This window comes from Aythya marila (genome assembly GCF_965140915.1).
Source record: "Aythya marila genome assembly, chromosome: 15".
Classification (NCBI taxonomy): Eukaryota; Metazoa; Chordata; class Aves; order Anseriformes; family Anatidae; genus Aythya; species Aythya marila.
Genome location: NC_139056.1, coordinates 9,241,228 through 9,261,921, shown reverse-complemented (window position 1 = coordinate 9,261,921; position 20,694 = coordinate 9,241,228). Strand labels below are relative to the sequence as shown.

General features: G+C 37.5%; 1 protein-coding gene across 3 annotated transcripts; it reads right to left on the bottom strand.

Annotated features, from left to right (window-relative positions):
• Positions 1–26: 26 nt before the first annotated feature.
• CCP110 (centriolar coiled-coil protein 110) lies at positions 27–19,747 on the bottom strand. Of its 3 annotated transcripts, none has more exons than XM_082772242.1 (15): positions 19,671–19,747; positions 18,848–18,998; positions 17,352–17,480; positions 14,244–15,891; positions 13,130–13,254; positions 12,808–12,988; positions 11,529–11,668; positions 11,032–11,148; positions 10,650–10,751; positions 10,254–10,370; positions 9,661–9,740; positions 9,008–9,070; positions 8,432–8,491; positions 7,756–7,838; positions 27–2,330 (listed from the first exon to the last, which is right to left on the bottom strand). In XM_082772242.1, exons 2-15 carry the CDS (start codon positions 18,992–18,994, stop codon positions 2,278–2,280), a joined length of 3,045 nt encoding a protein of 1,014 aa, XP_082628368.1. In that variant the 5' UTR covers positions 18,995–18,998; positions 19,671–19,747; the 3' UTR covers positions 27–2,277. The 3 variants fall into 3 exon arrangements, with proteins under 3 accessions (XP_082628368.1, XP_082628370.1, XP_082628369.1); XM_082772244.1 differs by lacking the exon at positions 19,671–19,747 and adding an exon at positions 19,537–19,568; XM_082772243.1 differs by lacking the exon at positions 19,671–19,747 and having other exon boundaries at positions 18,848–19,392.
• Positions 19,748–20,694: the final 947 nt, after the last annotated feature.

The following is a 20,694-nucleotide window of genomic DNA, read 5'->3' as shown; positions in this document are numbered from 1 at the left end:
CAAACAAATAGCACAATCTTTTGAAAGATTGCAGGTTTATTGTGCAACATGTTTAAGTAAAAAGCAAGACCGGTGAAAATGAAAGTACAAAAATAAATACACTTCTGTAATGATATTACAGTTGCACACAAAATAAAAAGTCAGATAAATTAAGTATGTATAAATAAAAAACACAGATCAAGTACAAAAAACAAACTCTGGCACTTGTCAAGAGAAAGGCCGCATGAAAGTTCATTAAAAACAAACGAAGTTGTGCTACAAGGTCTTATTACACACATTGGAAACATGCTTAAAGTAAAAGAGGCTCAGGTGTGAAACCTGACCTGAAGGTAAGCATTCATTTTTACTCACACACTAAACCTATCTTTATGTCAACATATTGACTATGCTAATAATAAATACAGTATATAAAACATCCTTTAAAAGCATCAGTCCTTAGCTCTGATATATCAACAGCAAGCTTTGCCACCTGCGGCACAGGTTACACTTGTCTTTTTTTTTTTCCCTTTGAGATGTTTTCCACTCCTATTTCTGCAGTTTCCAAACAAAGGAAATCAAATTAGCATTTTGATGACTACTCAGTAAGCAGGAAGCTTGTCTCAGGCATTTTTTGGATTACATCTGAACTTTTAAAGAGCCATAGAATTTATATGAAGGAGGCAGGTTCTCCACTGGCATAAACTGTTACATTTGCACCATTAGGGAAGGCACCCGGAAGCTTTCAAATAAAAGTTACAGCACAGAGCCACTGTGCAGTGACATCTTCAAAGTATTTAGGAAGTATTTTGCTTTTTCTACATAAGCAATCTGGTATCACCTGGTACAAAACATTTGTTTTTAAACAATGTAACTAGCTGCAGAGGACACACTTACTATTATAGAGGTCACAACTAGTGCCACAAGCAAGCCAACTTGTTCGTTGCTGAAGATAACTCTCTTCATCTTACTATTAATCCTCCTTTTTAAAGTTACTGTTTAACCCAACAAAATTTATCAGTCTTTTTTTCTCCTTTATCAGTGTCCACATGTTACAAAGCCTCCAAGGTTGCACTGTACTGATACTAGGAAGAAAACAAAATATAACCCATTTCACATTTAAGTAATCAGTTCCCTAGTTCTACAGTAAAAGAGCAAAGAAGTAAGCACTGCAAAGACTTAAGTAGCCAAGTTTTTCCTCTGGTTTCTAATGTTAAAATCCCATCACCAGTTCATTAAGAGAAAGAACTTAGAGACTTCCACTCCCCTCATGTTGAAGAATAATATCCATCAGTATGACAACCAAGACAAAATATGAACATGATATTTCAGTATTAGATTTTCTTAAATGAGAGACTGTTTTCCTTGGGTTTTGGTAGAGGTTTTTACCCCTCTGAAACCAGGAAACATGATTTCAGTACAAGGGCTGTTAGATCATGGTACAAGAGAAACTGCTCAGAAAAACTGCAGTCGTCAAAAAGAAAACATAAGTCATATGAATCATTATTATAGACAATCGTGTGCAAGTCTGAAACGATAAAACAATTAAAATCTTGCCTTCTCATGTTTTTGTTGAACATATACTTCTCTTAATCTCAGCTAAAATTATTTCTGTAACAAAGTGCCACAGACAGGAAGGAAAAAAAAATCATAGGACTTCCAGTACAATGGTTTGATCTACCATGTGTATAAAGGGGCAGTTTCGGTACAGTCATTGCAAGTACATCTGTCTGTCCAGTAGTTAATCTGGATCCATACCTGTGAAACTCAGCAGACATGAAGTTAGGTAATTGCATTTACACAAATCCATTCAGAAAGGCTGCTGACAAATTCACTGACCAAAGTGCTCAGTTTTGTTTAAGATTTTTTTTTCTTATTTAACTGATTTAACTTTATGGTATGAAACTAAAAATATATATGCATATTTATGGTGCCAACCATACACAGAACTTGCAATTTTAAGTCATACAAAAATTGTATGAGAGATACAAGAATTACATAGTGTTAAGTCATGAATTAACTTAATGTTGCTCTATGGTCTTCTTTAACATTATGAATCTTATGTGTACACAGTAGTATGAAGATCTAATAAGTTTAACATGCAATTTTCCACTGTATTAGAGCTTTGCAGCCCTTTATTACTTAAATATGATTGTATGAATATGTCATCATCTGGAAAAAAACAAAGCAGGTTTATCATTTCTGAATATACATAAACATTTAGGGCATAAAATACTTGAATCAGTGCTGAGAATGTCATCATTAAAAAATAGCCTGTTTATCCCAGCGAGTGCTGTCGTCTTAAATTGTCACAACATTTGGCTTCTTTCTTTGGGTTCTTCCTGCATATGCTCCTAAAAACAAAGTAGAAATATTACCATTTCACAGTTGATACTACTGCTTTTGAAACAAGATTATCTAACAAATATAGCTGAAAAGACAAAATTTTAAAGTATTATTATACGTTCAGTGCCTACTTTGAAAATGAATTTTCATAATGTTACACTTGAAATGCCTTACAAACATGTAAGTAAAACAGGTTACTAAAACTACTAGAAGGCTTGAAAGTAACAACACATTCTAGTTTTTCCTTCCCCAGTAATTGTTCCATTGTCTTTTCTGCTAATATAAAAGATGTACAACTATAATTTGCAAATTTTTAAAAAGTCTGTTTGTAACATTATCACGACAGATTAAATATGATTAACTATTCCATGTACTACTTTTAAACAGATTATCAATTAAGAAAATACTATACAAAGTCAAATATTTAAGACAACTTTTCTGTTCCCACCTCCCACATTAATAAACAAAGAGGTAGTGACAGAGCAAGAATAATGCAAAGCATAGGCAGTTAACATTTTAAGTTGACCTTAGTATTTCTAATTATCTTCGTTATGGTTTCTTGGAATGTGGGCCTAAACTCTCTTCCTCAGACATTCACACAAAAACACATCTCCCTTCTGTTGCACTTGTTCTGAATGCATAGCAACTCCCAGAGATGAGTAATTTTCAGGTTCAGGAGAAAAGTGTGCATGAGCCAGAGGGAAGCAAGTATAAGGCATAGGCAAAAAGCAAAGTTTCACTGATAGTTTCTTCTCACAGATAAGCTCCTTTCCCATCTTGTGATCCAACTTTCTGTGAAAGCAGCTGCAAATGGGAAGAACTTCTTGCTAAATCTGAGAAAGAGAGCTCCAAAACTGAGAAAGGGACACAAAGAAGTAGCAGCCAAAACCAAGATGCACCCGTGCTGCCACAACAATAGCCTTGTCTTTTTGCAACATCCCACACATGCGTTACACAGAGGAAAGGACCAAATCTTGCACTCACCACACCTTCACTCGCCAAAACCTCTTTGGTAAAATATTATAGGAATTGTTGATTTAAATTACTTTGCATGACTTGAATTAAATACTTTGCATCTGCCACACTCCTAATGCAGTTATTAGCTATCAGATAACTATAACTCAGCAGCAACTTTACTGTTAAGCATAAAGAGACTTCAATAACTTATTAAAAAAAAAATAATATTCGCACCAGAGAATACTCAAATCTTAATACAAATGAACTGTCTTTTCAGGAGAACAGTTGTAGGTTTCCATATGTTGACAAACACAACCAGGATTAAAAGAGCAGTATGAATAACTTCATCAGGCAAAAAGCCCTTATAATAAAAAGAAAGCTGCTTAGGATTAAAAAGTAAAATAAAAATCTCTCCACGTGTAACAAATTTCTAAATATATACATATTTAGAAAGCCATATTACACTATGCATAGCACAATTATCTTCCAGTGATAAGGGTTTAGCACTGCAGGCTGCTAAAAAGAAGCACAATTCAGCATTCATTAGGTTCAGGCAGTTATTGAGAGTGTCCAGCAATGTGAGCAAACATTTACATGAAAGCAGTGAAAGTTGTATCACATGGTGCAGAGCAGTGAAAATGGAAGACAGCCATGGAAAAGAAACAGTTACCAGGCAATTAAACAAATGTGACAAATAGGTGCCAGTCTTTTTTTTTTTTTTTTTTTTTTTTAGGATTTTCAGTTACTCTGTCAGAGTCAGAGTGGTTACTTACAGGTGCCCAAGAGCTTCATTCAGCACGGTGCAAAGCAGCTTTGGAAATGCCCCCAGAGACCTCACCACAGCAGGATCCCTGACATCTGAACACTGTTCCCCACTACGCAAAAAGACATTCTTGCTGGCCCAGCACTCACCTGTGCTGTATTCTTCAGCTCACCTGTGATCCCATATGACAAACAACCAGGCTGACAAGCACAATGTTTTAGTAGTGATTGAAAACTACCCTCATAATTCTCCTTGTGTGCACTCCAAGTTATATAAAAATCTCACAAACAGAAAATAAGCACATAGTTTTGAATCAGCCCACTTTTATTAATGTTTCACTATTAGGAAATAAGTGGACATATTTCAAGTTAGTTTTCTCCCCCCTGCCTAATCTCCCCCTGTAAATTCCCTGCCTAGCACATCTTGCAAGCTGCTGACTGAGCTTCTTTGCCCCGTTAAAACAAAAACAAACAAAAGGATGACTTCATAGGTTAGGTTCTCTCTTTAGTACAGACCTTTGGATTCAAGGAGTACACAACAAAAACTAAATTTAAGACCACCTATTAAAGAAAAATACCTTTGTGCTAGAAAAAGACAGCAATCAGAGTGGTATTGGAACTACAAAGCACTTTGTTGACAGAAGTTAAAAGAACAGTCAAAAGAAGGGGAAAAAAAAAGTAGTTTGATGGCTCCATCACCGTCTTCTTCTGAAGTTCTCTCTCACACCTACTCTGAATGCTTAAGTGACATCTAGGATATCTGTATTCTACTAATCCTTCTTCCCTTTTGCCCCTCTAACAAGCTGCAAATTAGGGATTTAACTGCGAGTTAGGGATGAATGAGGACAATAAACAAAATAGAAATATTATGGGTTAAGAGTTTGCAGACTTAGCATAGTTACAGATATAAGTATGTCATTTCTTTTCAAAATGACTTGAGATTATAGTTTCTCTATGGTCTCTCTCAGACAAAACTTGTTGCCTTACTACAGTTGACTTTCAAGAATCTGTCTTGAAAAGAAACTTACTTCACTAAAACCAAATATATTCAACATACTGCCAAATCTTTCACTATTCAAATTAATGCCTATATACAGAAAACCACATTAAATATATTCAACTTAAGGTATTCTTCATTATGCAAAGTTATGCAGATTTCTTTCATGCCAAACATTCCCCATCTAGTAATTTCAGAATGCCTTTCTACTACATGTGTAGTATAAGTAGTCTAACTTATTTAATACCAGTACTTCCACGTGGTCTGTTAAATACCACAGGAAATTATGTGATGTCTAAAACACTGAATTGAGGTTATATTGTGTATGCTGTCTAGTTCCAGTTACAACTGGTTAAATCATCTACTTTGTGTTCTAAGGTCACAACAGGAGGCATTACACAGCTTTCCAGATAGTCAACACGTAGCAATAAAGAACGGCAATGAGAAATTTAGAGATATATTCCAAAGGATTCCTTCCATTGCCTGGTACTAACTGTCAGAACTTAGATAATTGCAATTAAGACGGACCTGGGGACTCAGCAGAGCAACACACAGTGCCAATGCTGGAGAGTGACAGTGAATGTTTTAACTGGATGTCAGACTTAAATGTAAAAAATGCAATAGATCATCACACCCCTGTGGTGGTTTTACTTGGGTGGGCAGCCAAGCTCCACCACAACCGCTCTCTCACTCTCCCTCTCCTCAAAGAGGAAGGGGGAGAAAATACAGCACAGAGAGCTCAAGGTTTGTGATGAGAAAGGTTTAATTAAAGGGAAAGGGAATGGGGAGAAAAAGAAACAAAAGAAACAGTAAGTCCGTGCGGAAGCACAGAGAGAAGGAAAAAAATTACTCTCTACTTCCCATCAACGAGCGATGTTTGGCCACATCCTGGGAAGCAGGGCCTCAAAATGCATAGCGGTTGTTCAGGAGGAACAGCCCCTTCCCCCATGAGAGCCCCCCTTTTATTGCTGAGTGTGACATCAGGTGTTATGGAATATCCCTTTGGTTGGGTTAGGTCAGCTGACCTGGTGATGTCCCCTCCCCATCACTTGCCCACCCCCAGCCTGCTGGCTCTTGGGGGCTTGGAACGAGTCCTGATGCTGTGGCAGCACTACACAGCAATAGACACAACACTGGAGTGATACCAGTGCTGTTCCAGCAGAGCACAGTACTGTGTGGGCTGCTGCATGGAAAGGTGACTCCAGCCTAGACAGACCCAGCACAACCCCAAACATCAATTATATGAGACTGGGGAAGCATCCAGATCCCTAATCAATGCTAAGCTTGATACTGACACCATCCTTTCATCACTACTCTTTACAACTGCTGTAATTTTGTAACTGAAAGGGTTATTGATCGTTTCATCAAACTTGCAAATAGTAACTGCCATATGGTTACCTTTGCTTGCTACAGTTATATTGCTTGCTTAATATTCTTCTTTCTATTTCAGAGAGATTATTTACAATCTTTGCTAATTTTGAGTGCAACTGTGTAACTGCCTTGCTGCACAGTAGTGGTGACAACACTGCCAGGAGAATTGGTAACTGAAAAATAAAACAAACCAACCTTGGTTGGGATCTCATCATTTGCTCCTCCCCCCATCCCCTTTATTTCCTTTCAAAATGAAATGTAGATGTATGTACTAAAGATGTATATGCATGGTTTCTTATTAGTGTATGTCTTTCTACAGACACTTATCTAGGCTTCACAAAGTACAAGGACAATCATTTCTGAGAAAACAGATCGTTTGAACAGCGCACACTCTGCACTATAGTACAGAGGTACTCCCTATAGCATTGCTCCAGGCCAGCAGTAAGTGCAGAATCTTCCTTCTAGGAAAGATTTGATACTTAATACACAATGTTATTTCAGAACACCATGAGAAGGAGCTGAAATTCTGCCACATTATAGTTTGACTTCTTGAGCCCAGAAGTTCCTAATTGTTTTATACTTGACTTGTGGAACTCTCCTTTGAGAGCAAAGTGTAATAAAGATCTTAAACTGCTTTTAAAACTCCAAATCAACTCATCTGTTGATAAATAAATGCTTGTCACTTAAGAAATTTGAAATCAGATTAAAAAATGGAAATTGCAAAAGATATTTCATAGTTTTATTCTCTTCATGCCTGAACAGGCTGAAAACAGAGAGGTCTGGCACTATTATCAAACCTTCTTATTAAAAAGGTAACCAACCAGTTATCTCTGTATGCAAGCTCAGGAATACTCCACTTCTGGAGTATTATTTTTGCCTCATTAAGACTCACACATTCTGTAAGATGCTACAGTAGAAACTTAAGTCTCAGCCTATGGAGACTAAATGCCCACTGGCAAGTCTTCTGAAACTGTCCTGTCTTCGAAACAAAGCCTATTGGAAGGACAAGTTACACAGGTACAGAACTGCAATGACACAATCGATCCAACTCTAGTTTGACTATTAGCCTCTCAAACAGTTACAGTGAATATATTTGGAAAAATTACTTATGGTTGGGCATCTGGCAAATGAAATCAAATGAGCTATGTTGTACATTCTATACCCCACATTTACAGAACTTTACAGTGGATGGTTAAGTTACCAGTGCATGTCTGAAGAGACAGGTTAGATTTAAGACACAGCAAAGCAGGTGCACAAGAACAGGAAAACAATATATCCCCCATCTATTTTTTCTCGATACTAGTAACTTATTTACTATACGATCCAAGCACCAATTTTCTACACACCTGGAACAGCCTTGTTAGACACTCTGCTCTCTGAGGCCTTCTTTCTATTTTGCTCAACCCCCTTCATTGAGGTCTTAGGGGTTCTAATTAAATATAAAAGAGTTAATAAGTCACTTGCATCAATGTTGAAAGATCGTATCCAAACATATAAAGACACTATCAAACTATTTGGCATTAAATCATTTTTACGCCATCGCATATAGGCTCCTCCAGATGATCCTGGAGGTCTTTTCCAACCTTAATGATTCTATGCGCACAACACCTATTGACATTATTAAGGCTTAAGAAGATACATTACGTAAGAGAACATCTCTCCAGAGAATTTTAAAACTCTGTACAAGAAAGTGATTCAGTTCAGATACTGTGGCATTACAGTCTACATTTAAAAATACATATATTTCATTAAGTGGAAGCAAAGCTTCATGGAATGAATGTTACAAATAGAAATGTCAAAACACGGTGTAAATGGAGACAATACACAAGAGGATGATAACACTAAGTATTTTCTTGCAGTACAAGGTAAAATAAAGCTTCAACACTCTCAAAGTACTGTGAGAATTATTTTGCCTTTGAACAACAGTTGCACCATTAAGTCTAAATATTACTTGGAAATTACTGTGTTCTTGCACTTTGCATTTACTTTTAACGTTAGGCCAAGAACATGCTGTGTCCTTACCCTTGTCTGCAAAGCAATCTATGAACTGGGGCATTCTGTCCTTGATTTGGTTGAAGTACTCTGTTAAAACACAAACTTCTATTAGTGCTTTTTTTCCCCTCTTAAAAAAATATAAAATAAAATCTCACAAGGTATACTGAATTATGCATCATCTTTCACGCAGCAAGTTTCAGAATGGCTAGCAGGCTCTGACATGTGGGCAAAAGTGGCAAGAATTAAAATTCCATAGTAAAAATACTACTTTCACTAGCTATTTAAAGCAAAGGCACACACACAAAAGTAAAGCTTAAGAGATACTAATAGGGTATCTGAGAGAAACCTTGAACCTGAACATAAAGAGTTAAAACCGTAAACAAATAATTTCTGAACCGACTTTGAGGAAAATTAAAAAAATGTATTTTCTAACTTCAGAAGTAATAACCCCTTTTCTCAGACCACACTAAATCTGATTTCATTAATGCCATAATAATGGCTAAAATCAAGCTGATTGATGACAAACAAGCAACAAAGATCAAAGAATCTAACATTATAAGACAGTTCTTTAGAAGCATTATAATAAGAGTAATCTTCACTCACCGGCTTTCAGGACTTTTTTGTTTTATGATTATTTTTTTACTTGGCATTCCCATCTCTGAAGCCCTAGAGAAACAACAGTTTTGAAGCATATTTAAGTCACAAAATCATCATGTAAGTCTTAAACATAAATAGCAAGAGAAAACCAGCAACAGAATCTACATCTACATGTAATACTGCCAGAATAGTTCTACAGATAACCACTTTTTATGCATGAGTGAGCGTAACACTTCTATTCTGTCCACTGCTTTACAGTAGACAGATGTCTGCCACCACCCCAAAAATACTCCTTGCCAGAGATAGTCTACCAAGTATCTCTCTTGCTAGGTACTTTGGAAAGTTTGATAAAATAACCTACAGAAGTCAACCATAAATTGAGTGCACAGAGGTTTTTTTGATCACCACTGAAATACGCTGTAAATGTACAACCTGGAACAACCGTTTTGCCCATAGGGGCAAGAAGTCTCTCAAAATTAAGACGGAACTGCTACAAGTGGTAATACACCACATGCCTGAAGCTTTTTTATTCATTCTTCTTAGAAGGGATGTTGGTTTCCAAATAATCTGTTTTTCAAAAAAACTTATTTTCACTATTTCCTACTCTTCCTACCCATCCTCTTGCACCCTCCACCCACCAAAGGGAGATCTGCACATACTTCATGTACTTTTTCCTATCCAGAGATTTCTGCGTAGCTGTTGAAAGCGTTGCTCTCTCTCTTGGACTCTTTACTTTATCCTATAAAGGCAAAAACAACCAACAGCAACACTCAATAATGTTTTAGTTGAGCTTAACCTCATCTGACCTGACCCTACTTTACAAACAAATAAAAATATTGCTATATTTTAAATTTTTCTCTTTTCAGTACAAAGTTCACGTTCAGGCTAAATTCAAGATTTTTATCTTCTTTAAAATCAAAGAATCTTCCTTATACTACCAGATCAAGAAGGCTTGTGTGGCATAACAAATTCTTAAAGTCCGAAACCTCATTGTCACTTTCATCATGTTTTTCACTGTTTATTATGTCTATGCACTAAAAGTTTCAAGACAGGTATCTCCTACTGCAGTGATTTTTCTTATTATTTTTAACTTTTAATAATTACACGAGCACAATTTAACAATTAAGATTGTAAACTTTTTACTTTGTCAGGAAGAGTCTCTTAAAAGCAAAAAAAAGTCTCTTAAAAGCAAAACATATTTAAACTCTAAAAAAAAGAAAAAGCATTTTGCATTGTTGTGACTATAACCCACCATTTGCCTGAGCATTTTCTCTTTACGAACTTCACGATCATGACGCAGAATACTCATTCTTTCAGATGCCTCCATTGTAAAAAATATGTCATGGATGTCATACAGAGCAGCTCGCAGCTAGAAAGAATAGTTAAAAATTTTATAAAATAGTTAACTTTCCTGTGGAAATGATCACCAAACTCCGTTTAGACAAAACGCTTTAAAAGGTAATTTAGAAATCCCTCTTAATGTGTCAGCAGAAAAATCTAATCTTTTCTTCACAGAGTTTAAACTTTTTCTTTTGAATAAAGCCACTGTGAAAGTTTCATGTATTTATACTACCACACATGAACAACCAACTTCTTTTTACAAAAGCAGAATAGCTAGGAAAGAAAAAGGAAGTTTAAATTATGTCACCTGAGCCATTACTCTTTCATGAAGGGATGCATCTTGTGCTGAAACACTTCCTCTTTTTAATGGGGCTTCAGACTGAAAATTCCTTATGAACTCCATAGTGTCCTGGGGGAGAGGGGGAAATGAGATTAAGCACCAAGCGTAATCCTTCACAACCAAGGAATCATCACAAACTTTTTGCGTAGTGCAGGTTGTCTTTTACTTGGACCTTATGACAGTAAGCAATGCAGCACTTAAATGTGTTCAAATGGCAGATACTACTAAATTCTTCTGAAAGCAGGAAATGCATTACTTCAACTGTCAATTGACAACAGGAGAGAAAGAAAGATAAAAAGAACATACTCAACAGGAGGAGAAACCACATAATTAAAAGTGTGGATCTTACTTTTACAGTTTGTTTAAGATGTTTCAGTTTTTCTGTCTGCAGGAGTCTACGAGTAAGAAATCCCTTTGCCACAGCAGTTATCTTACTGAACTTCATTTGTATCTCTGGACTGAAAACCTTAAAAGAAAAGTAGCATTTTCTAAACATTGAATAAACAAAGCAGAAGTTAATAATTATTTCTCAAATAACATCAGTTACTTAAGTTTTGAAGTAAGAAACAAGCTGTTGATAAGGGTAAAAAGTTTTGGCTAGTGGCTAGGCCAGAAGTACCCACTACAGTATTAATTTAGCAGAAGCAATATACTGTCATATGATTATTTTGCATATAGTAATAGCAAGAAAAACATGCTATACAGTTGTCCCATGTAATTTAAGTCAATAGAGGAAGGGATACCAAACTTTTCAGTGAAATTTATTACTATACAGCTATTACAGAATTGCCAGCATCTTACAAAAACTAAAGGACTTTTAAATTTATAAATAAATTTTTTCCTTACCTGAGCCCACCTAGTTTTGATCCTGTTACTTGGCCTAGATACTGAGGTTTTTATAACTCCACTACCCGATGGTCCCCAGAGGTAGAATGAAGTTTCACTTGTTGAAGTGAAGGTGTTAGGTGTTGTAGTATGGGCAAAACCTGCATGCAAAGCAGAATGTACAGTTTAACACACAGATTTCTTTCCATAAAGTAATGACTATGCATACAAATACACACAGAGCTCTATATACAAGATCAGATGCAATTACTGTACTTAAGAACAAAACATAAGACAGCACTCCATAAAAATAACTAATTAGGAAAAAAAAAAATCAATCACACACAAACTTTTAATTCAGGCTGCAGTCAGGAAGTCTTTTTGGAAAGAACAGAGAGGCTCCCAGTGCTGTTAGCTATTCTTATTCACATTGTGGACTATAATACTTCCATATTGGAAGAAAAAATATCTGTATGCTACAGCACGAAAAAAAAGATCACTCACATAATATTAAAGTTGCTACACAAAATCTTATCCATAAAACATCTCAAAAAAAGCAGTTTTGAAGAGTTTCATGTTGCTAACATGGCATCTAAAGATGAATAATAAATAATCATAATCATGTAGTTCAGAAATTTTACTCTCAAAGTTCCTTCGCTCTTCTCCTGTTAAAACATCAGTTTTCCATCTGTTTGAGAAGTGCACCTTAAAACAGTCCAGAAGCAGAACTCAGCTCAGAGGTAGCAACTTTGTTTACAAGGTCAATTACAGGCAAGAAGCAATCTGAAAATTTGATTCATTTCAGAGCAAAATTAGATAAACCAATGGAAAAAAAAAAGAACAAACATTTCATAACACACTGGAACAGGCAAGACGTGCCATTGACTACTGCTGTACATCCTTACAGACGTGACCCCCCGGTAGAGCCCTTCTAATCCTCCCACACAAGAGCACTAGACCACAGCTACGTGCATCAGGATGAACGTTCTGTGACACGATGCAAATTCATGTCCTCATCCTTGACCGGATCAATTTACTTTTAACTTGCCTTACTCAAATATTTCCCTTAACAACTCTATGCAGATGCAACACATGGAACAGTACAAGAATGGCTGAAACTGCCACCCAGAAAAACTTGCAAAATAAAATTTGTTTTACATATGCTGTCAGCAGTTGAAGGCAGCAGCTGACAAAAGGTGTGAACAGAAGCCCTGTTTCTATTAGTACATTGGGCAGTCAGTTCAGTCAAGCACCCCAGAGCAAAACATCTCACAATATTTAATTATATTCTAAGTTTTACCAATGCTGGTTGAGTTTGTGTTATGGACTGTCTCCAGCTGAGACTGCACACTTTCCAGTAAGCCACTTTCGCTTTTTCTCCACTCCAACTCCATCCTACTGTTAATGTTCACTTTGGAAATTTCTATTTCTGTTGTAGCAACCTTCTTTCCCTTCAGTTTCCTCTCCTGTTCTTCCAGTTCCTATAAATTAAAGAATCAACTGTAAGACTGGTTTTCTAAGACTGCAAAGCAACAGAATATACACTTTAAAACCAATTGCTTCCTGACAAACTTCAACACACATGACTTCAGCTTGGAATTTTTCGTCTTTTTTTGCTTTACCTTCTGCAGTTTCTCCTGTTCTCTCTCTTGTTCAGCTATCAGAATCGACAGTTGTTGTGCATGCTGTTCTTCAAGCCTCTTCCTCATTTCTTCAAAGGCCAACATTTTAGTTTTTAAAATCTCTTCTAAGAAGATATAAACAATACAAAGAATCAAGCATCAAACATTTTATATGCGATCCTTGCCACAGGTATACAAGCTTTAACAGGAGTAATTTGCACCATCGGTAAAAAATATGGCATCATTCACATCGAGTAGCCACTATGTATTGCAAGAACCTTGATATGAAGCTGCCACTATGTATTACACAGAACTTTATCAGTTAATGCAGTCCTTCAAAATATTTGCATGTTCATATTTGCAGGATAAGCACGTGGCACCAACTGAGCCTACATTAAAACACAGATGCAAAAAATCTAGTTCTGAGAAGAGTATACCTACATTCACTTGAGTTAAAATACTTAAGCCATTTTGGCTTGATGTGGTAGAGACACACACAAATGTAACAGTCTTGAACTGGAAGAAAATACCTATACAATAATTTGCAACCTACCTTTCAAAAGGTATTTTCTTTTAATTTACACAGAGTATTTCAGTAGGCTTATTTAAGTCTAATAGAATATTATTTTCTTATTAAAACTAAGTTCAAAATTCTACATTCAGATGAGAACTTAGTATTTTTTGTGGTTAAACGACACCCTTGAGAATAAATACAGAATTCACCAAACTAAGAAACAATGTTTTAGTCAGCCCTTCCTCATAAATTATTTAATCAAGTTTTTGTTACCAACAGATGTTATAAGACTTTTGACTCCAATCGACTCCTAAATCAGCAATGACTCCATTCTGTAGCAGTTAAGAAAGGCTCAAGTAGCAATTTAAATTTCATAATTCATTATTAATTAAAAACCAGAGAAATAATGAGATTAAAAGCCAGAGAAATAATGAAATTACTGAAAAAAGGTAACTGACATAATCAAACTGTTTCTTTTGGTATATATACATACTTCGAACCACCAACAACTACATTATAACATTATCATTGGTTTTTCCTAAAAAATTATAAACTGAGAACTAAGTTGAAGGAAAAACCATCAACTAATGAATCTTTTACCTTTTACTATACTTGAATCAGGGGCTGCGTTCTTGGTAATGTAAACTGATCCCACAGAATATTTCTGTTCTTGCAACCACTGCTTCTCTTGTTCTTCCATTCCAACTGTTACACCACAGGAACTGTTTTCTTTTTGGCAACTGTCACTGTCCAAATCAAGTCTACGTTTTACCTTTTCAAAGGTATTTTCCAGAAACTGCTCATTTGCCGGGGGAACACTAGGAGTATCCATCTGCTGATGCATATTCTTGCCTTGTGTTAGCAGCGGGGATGGGTTTTCTACATCGTAAGATTTATTGAGTTCTACTGGAGAATTACATTTAGTATTTTCGAGCAAACTAGATGGCTTGGTTTCATGCACTGCTAGGAGCTTCTGTGTTACTGTAGACTGACTGATAGCAAATGGCTCATTCAGTTTTGGAGCTGCAGTAGTAGCAGCAGTCTCTGCTTTATATGGTCCCCTGCTGTCCATGGCCACCTGTCCTTCCACTGTAGCAGACAACGGCCCCTTGCTTTCCAAGGGCCCAAAGGAATGTCGATTTAGTTTGCCAACCACCAGCCCATCACAGGGAGCTGCAGAATTCCTGATGACACCAGGAACTCTGCTAGGGCAAAGCATAGAGAAGTCCACCATAAACTTTGGCACTGATTCAGACACATTATTTTTATCAGCAATATCTTGCATGATTAAATCCATCGCTCTCCCCTTGCCTTTAGGGCTCAATTCATAAGCATTCACAGGATTATTGATAACAATGTGTCCCATCGATAGAGGCCTTGGGCGCCTTCGGTGCATTTTAGGACTCATGCTTGGCTCTGGGCTTGGCAATTTGGTATATGATCCCATGAGGCTCCTGACAATGCTACTGTCACGATCAACCGCAGAAGTATTTTTTAATTCTTCATCTGAATCTGAATCCACCAGCGGGGGTGTTCCAACTCTCATAGGAATGTCCACTTTAGAAAAACTGGATAAAGTTGACATACTTGTGTTACTGGTATGAGCAGAGGTACCTTGGAGAAGGGTATTTGATTTATTAAGACTAGGCTTATCAAGCGGCACAGCAGTGGAATTTCTGCCTGTAAGCTTTGCTCGCTCTTTCACAGAATCAGGTGTTTTAACCGCATCATTTTCTTTGTCTGAATGACTTTCACTCATACTCCTCTTTGAATTACTTTTGGAGCTACGCCTTGTTTGCTCTTTCTCTACGTACTCCCTGGATTTTTTCAGCAGGTTCTGAAGGCTCATTGCGTACGGATCTTGGACTTCCTTGTCAGATGATGGCACTGCTGCTACCTCCTGCTTTTGCAAAGCGTGTGACACAAGCTTACTCTGCGTGCTATCAGGAGATGCAGCCCTTGGACAAGGTATGTGTTTGGAGAAGCAACTCTCGCTTTGCTTTGAAAAAACATTCTCTTCTGCTGCTTGAAGTACTTCTGTCACATTGGATATCACTTGCTCCACTGTATCTGATGACATGAGTTCTGGAGTCTTTTCAAGCTCTGTGGGACCATGCTGTTTAGGAGAACATGGTAAATTGTCATCAAATGGAGCTGTGAGGTCAGTCAAAGCTTTTGAGTCTGAAGCAGGGCACGTATTCACACCCTCCCATGTGTTCACATCACTTGCAATAGATCCCTTCCTGATCTGCAAATAAAAATTGAAAAATATCACATATTTTGGATGAAATCTCTGATTTTTCAAATTAATGCAAACTTCATCTGCACTTAAAAGAGAATGCTGAGACCTTAAAACCTATAAAAATTTTCAGTTTGAGTACTGCAAATTTCCTTCAAATTACTCACAATATGGAGCTCCATGCAATGAGAAAAAGGTTACTGGAATTAAAATATAAATGTGGATAGTGGTCCACTCAGAATTTTTAGTGATACAAAATATCTGAATGTAAAGATGCTTTTTTCTTCACACAGTAATTTGGATACATTCAAATAATTTTTTGGCTTCAAATTGTATTGCAAGATTCCTGTTAAAATATGAAATCACGTCCATATTAAATAAGAAATGCAATTGAAAGAATTCAACATCAAATAGATTAACCTACAGACAACTAAGAACAAATCAAAATAATTCCTAAAGATAATAGAACTATAAAATATTTTTTTCATTTCTTTACTAATCCAGAGACTTGAAATATAATTTTTTAAGTACTTGTAAAAACAACTTTAGTTACATTTCATGCATTATGTAGCTTCTCTTTTATGTAAGTGAAAATTACATGGTACTTCTAGCCAGCATTTGGTTAAAAGGATTTCCACACTAAAATACAGGTTATCCTACATGTTGCAATTCAATTATCAAGGGGACATCCTTGGGGAAAAAAAAAAAAAAAAGAGTTTTGTACTGAATGCAAGTTCCTGGTCTGCTCTTCAAATCCCAAGTCAGGTGACTGTTGCCATGCATGCTCCAGTAAACACTACAAGCTTGGTAACTCAGAGGTTTGCCACCTTAGTAACTCAACACACTCAGCATTAACTGTACCCATTCAAACAAAAAGTTAATTTAAAGGCTGTATTACAGCTATGTAACAAAGACAAATAATACTGCTTGATTGTATTTAATATTCTTTTCAGTTAAAACCCTACTGAATTCATCACCGAAGAACCAAAGAAAAAAAATAGTTGCAGTAAAATTACAAAGCACCCAACTGAATTACAAGTTGTTTCAAAGGTAATTTTACTTCTGTAATCATGAAGTTGTATACATATACACATACACATTTTTCTGATTAAACCACAGGTTTGCAAATAAAGCACGCCAGTTGCTGTAACAACAGTAGTTTCATTTGTTTGCTTTTATAATCTAGTTGCTTGAGCGTTACGAAAGCAACAGTCAGTCAGTTAGTGTGGTCTGCCTTTTGCATACACCAAAACAAGCAGTGAAGAGCAAATCCCATACATTACAATGAATGTAGAGACTACTGCTAAATAATCAATCATTTGGTCACACAGCACAAATACTAGCAAATGCTGGTTCTTGAGAGTTAACTGCTATTAATTTCACAAGTGAATACCTAAATCCCAGCCCTTTCTCAAAGCATATGTAAGGAGATGTTTCCTCTAAAGCTATAAAAAGGATTTGAACACTACCTGAACATTTTCTAGAATCTCCTGAACACGATTCAGTAAAGCTCTTTTCTTGGAGTTCTGTCTCCAGGTCTCTAGATCCAGTGCTTTCTGTTTATACTGTTCTATTTCCTTTTTCTTTTCAAAGTTCAGCTGCAAAACAGAGTGTAAGAAACACGGTTTATACCACTAAATGCAAGTTACAATACAGAATTAAAGAAATAAATTAAAACCACAGAAACTAAGAACAGAAGAAAAAAAATCAACACCAAAGCTGAGATTTTGCACACACTTTAAATGCCAATTTCTTTTTAACCAATTACACTTTTTTATGCAGTTGCACTAAATGCCTTTTTTGGCATACATTCTAATGAATATGAATTCAAAAGATAGTTTATATTTTTTTTTATGAGCATTACATGCTGTAATGCCAACTTCAAATGACACAGGACTCAGATTGCAAGACAGGTCTTTCCCAGTTTTCCATGGAGATGGGGGCTTTTGGCAGCCCTGTGACCAACCTTCCTACCTGCACTCAATTTATTAAGCTCTGTGAAGGACTAGCTTGCACTTGCCCTCTGAACCAGTGGTGAATTTCACAATGAGACAGACAAACAGAAATGTAAGCTAACAAGTTTTTGGATCCTTTCAAAAACCTGTATCAGAAAATCTTCTAAGTTACTACTTTAGAATATGTAGTTTGGATAAAAGTCAAAACTAAATTTACAAAATTTCCAAAAAGTGGTTTCATAAAGTTCTCCAAAATTAAGCAGTGTCTAGCCAAATTATACATTTCTTCTATGAAAATTCAAAAATGCACCCATTTATAAATGAAAAATATTACAATATACTCTTCTAGTCTCCAATGTATATCTGCATCACAACTTTTGGAGATCATTGTCAGACATACTCTCTATTCATAATTCCCATCACTGCAACACAAACTACCAACAGCTTTCTGCTTGGATCTGTTTAAATTTAGAATAGCTTTAACGTATCTGATGACCCTGTAAAATATATAGGAGGAAGGTACAAATACATGAGAAAAAGAAGTATAATTAAAAAGCTTTTTAACAACCTCAGTATTTCCTATTCCCACTCTCACATTATTATTTTTGGACAGTTTTAAACAAACAGATTATTTGACATTTGGAATGTCAATATAATATTAGAGTTAAGCCCAGCACTAACATTTATCTATTTAACACTACAAATATTTTCACTCTCCATGTGACAATAATAAATGAAGAATCAAGAAATGACAGCAGTCATTGAAACGAACAAACAGAAAAAAACAAAACAAAACAAAACAAAAAACACCAACCAACTGAAAAAAAACTTACCCCTTTACCTTGGAAAATTAAAGTTAGGAAAATTAAAGCTAGGAATGCCTAGACTACACTAAGCAGCGGTCAGGTAGTACCTTAAAACAGAACTGTACCTTCAGAAGCATCACTACACACATATCAAAGCACAGGTTACACATCAGGGAAGGAAAGAAAAAGAAAGAGAAGCCTTACCAGGGGCGAAAGCACAGGAACTCCATGGAACTGAATGAAGGAGATATTTTTGTGCTGAACAATGAAAGAGGTTTCTGTCTTTATCGCCTCTCCCTGGATTCTGGTAAGATGCTTCTTACAGAATACTTCATAGTCCTCCATTTTCATTTAACTAAACAGCAGAGAGCAATAAAATTAAGCTACTGTACTTCCAAGGCCATGAAAGGAAAACAACAACACAACGAATTTCAGTTTTTATGTCTGTATCACTGTATCTGGGAAACAAATGATATGTTAGAAATGTCACTCAATCTTTTTCCTGCCATTAAGAAAAGCAGCAAAGCTAATTTGCTTTTAAGATCTGCATATATGAGTGAAAAACCATGTTCAATCGCAGACCCGTTGATGAGACAAGCACTGAGGTAACCCAGACACACACAGTTACATGTGTTAAAGGTAACCTTAAACATTTCCATCAAAGACTAAACCTTTAAGGCCTCCCATTACGACCAGTTACTTCTCATCGGCCGCTTAAAAGAGAAAATGCAGCTAAATTAAAATAATACTAATGTTAAGTCCATATTAAGGCCAGAGCAGCCTCGATATTCGGAGGGCTGACAGGAGGGTAGCTCACCTCACCACCCCCCCCCCTTCCCGTCTCCCTGCAGCAACACAGACCAGCCCTGCCACCGAGAACACAAACCGCCCACCACAGCCCAGCTTCCTCAGGAGGCGCTGCCGGCGCTTCGTCCCCCTCGGCCCGTTTCTGCCTCCCCCCCTCCCTCCCCGAGCCCCCTCCGGTCCCGGTCCCGGTCCCGCCGCCGCGGCCTGCCCGGTACCGTGCCTCAGCCGCTGCCCCTCCCGGCCGCCGCCCGTCCCGGCACTACAACTCCCGGCGTGCTCCGCGCCCGCCGCCTGCCCTCGGGGCGGGAGGGGAGCGAGGGCCCGGCGGCTGCCGGGCGGGGACGGGGACGCGTAGGGAGGGTGGGTGGTGATAGGGAGAGCAGGGGGCGGCTCGCACCGCGCCCCGGGGCGCTGCATCCCCGCAGCCCTCGGGCACGGCAGCCGCTTGGGGTGGGGGAAGCGCCTGGATCCCAGCAAGCACCCCGAGATGGGAAGGCTGACGTTCTGGCTTCCAGAAACAGCTCCTTTTGTGTTTGTATCTTCATCTTGAATCTTAAAAATGCCATCGTTTATCAAAGTATTTTCAGATATGTAAGATTTTCAGTTACTTGTTGTGTGTCGTCTGTATGTACACGTCCGATTTTCCTTTGTGTACGGCTGGCACAAGCACAAAGCCACAGACAAAAAGAGCAGCTGAGATGCTCAGAACCAGCTGGGACGCCGTGTGACAGGCGTTGGTGTTTGTTGATCAGAATCCAGTTCAGAAGCTTCCCTGGTACCTGTGCCACCTCTGGTCGGAAAGTGTTCTTCGCTACAGAGCGAGTTTCTCACATCCTACCCCAAATCCTTATTTATGTAAAGACAGGCTGCTGTCTGCTCTACTTTTCTTATCCCAGCCCAGACAAGCCCGTTTCTTTACCCTTCACCCCTTTTCTTTACCCTTCACCCCATTCTGTATCTCATTGCTCCGATACTTTCTGATGATTTTGGCTTTTGTCCTCTCACAGGACTGGGGCTCGCTCTGGGTGGGAGCAGGCAGCCAGCTGGGAACATAGTAACTGGAACATAATTAAGATTATGAACGTTACACTCCCAATTAGCTGACAGGACAAAACCAAACACACAAACCTCCAGCAACCCCCTGCGGAGCAGCACCCCTCCCTCAGCCGCCCCCATTTATTTATTTATTTGCTAATAAAATAAATATTATCCCGAGCCTAATTTTTTAATAAAATAAAATAAAA

Excerpts from the sequence above, each read along its gene's own strand:
- CCP110 (XM_082772242.1), bottom strand. The coding sequence starts at position 18,994 with ATGAAAATGGAGGACTATGAAGTATTCTGTAAGAAGCATCTTACCAGA. Across the intron at positions 11,669-12,807 it reads CACAAACTCAACCAGCATTG|GTTTTGCCCATACTACAACA; the intron begins GTAAAACTTAGA and ends CTTTGCATGCAG. Across the intron at positions 7,839-8,431 it reads AGATTGCTTTGCAGACAAGG|AACCCCTAAGACCTCAATGA; the intron begins GTAAGGACACAG and ends ATATTTAATTAG.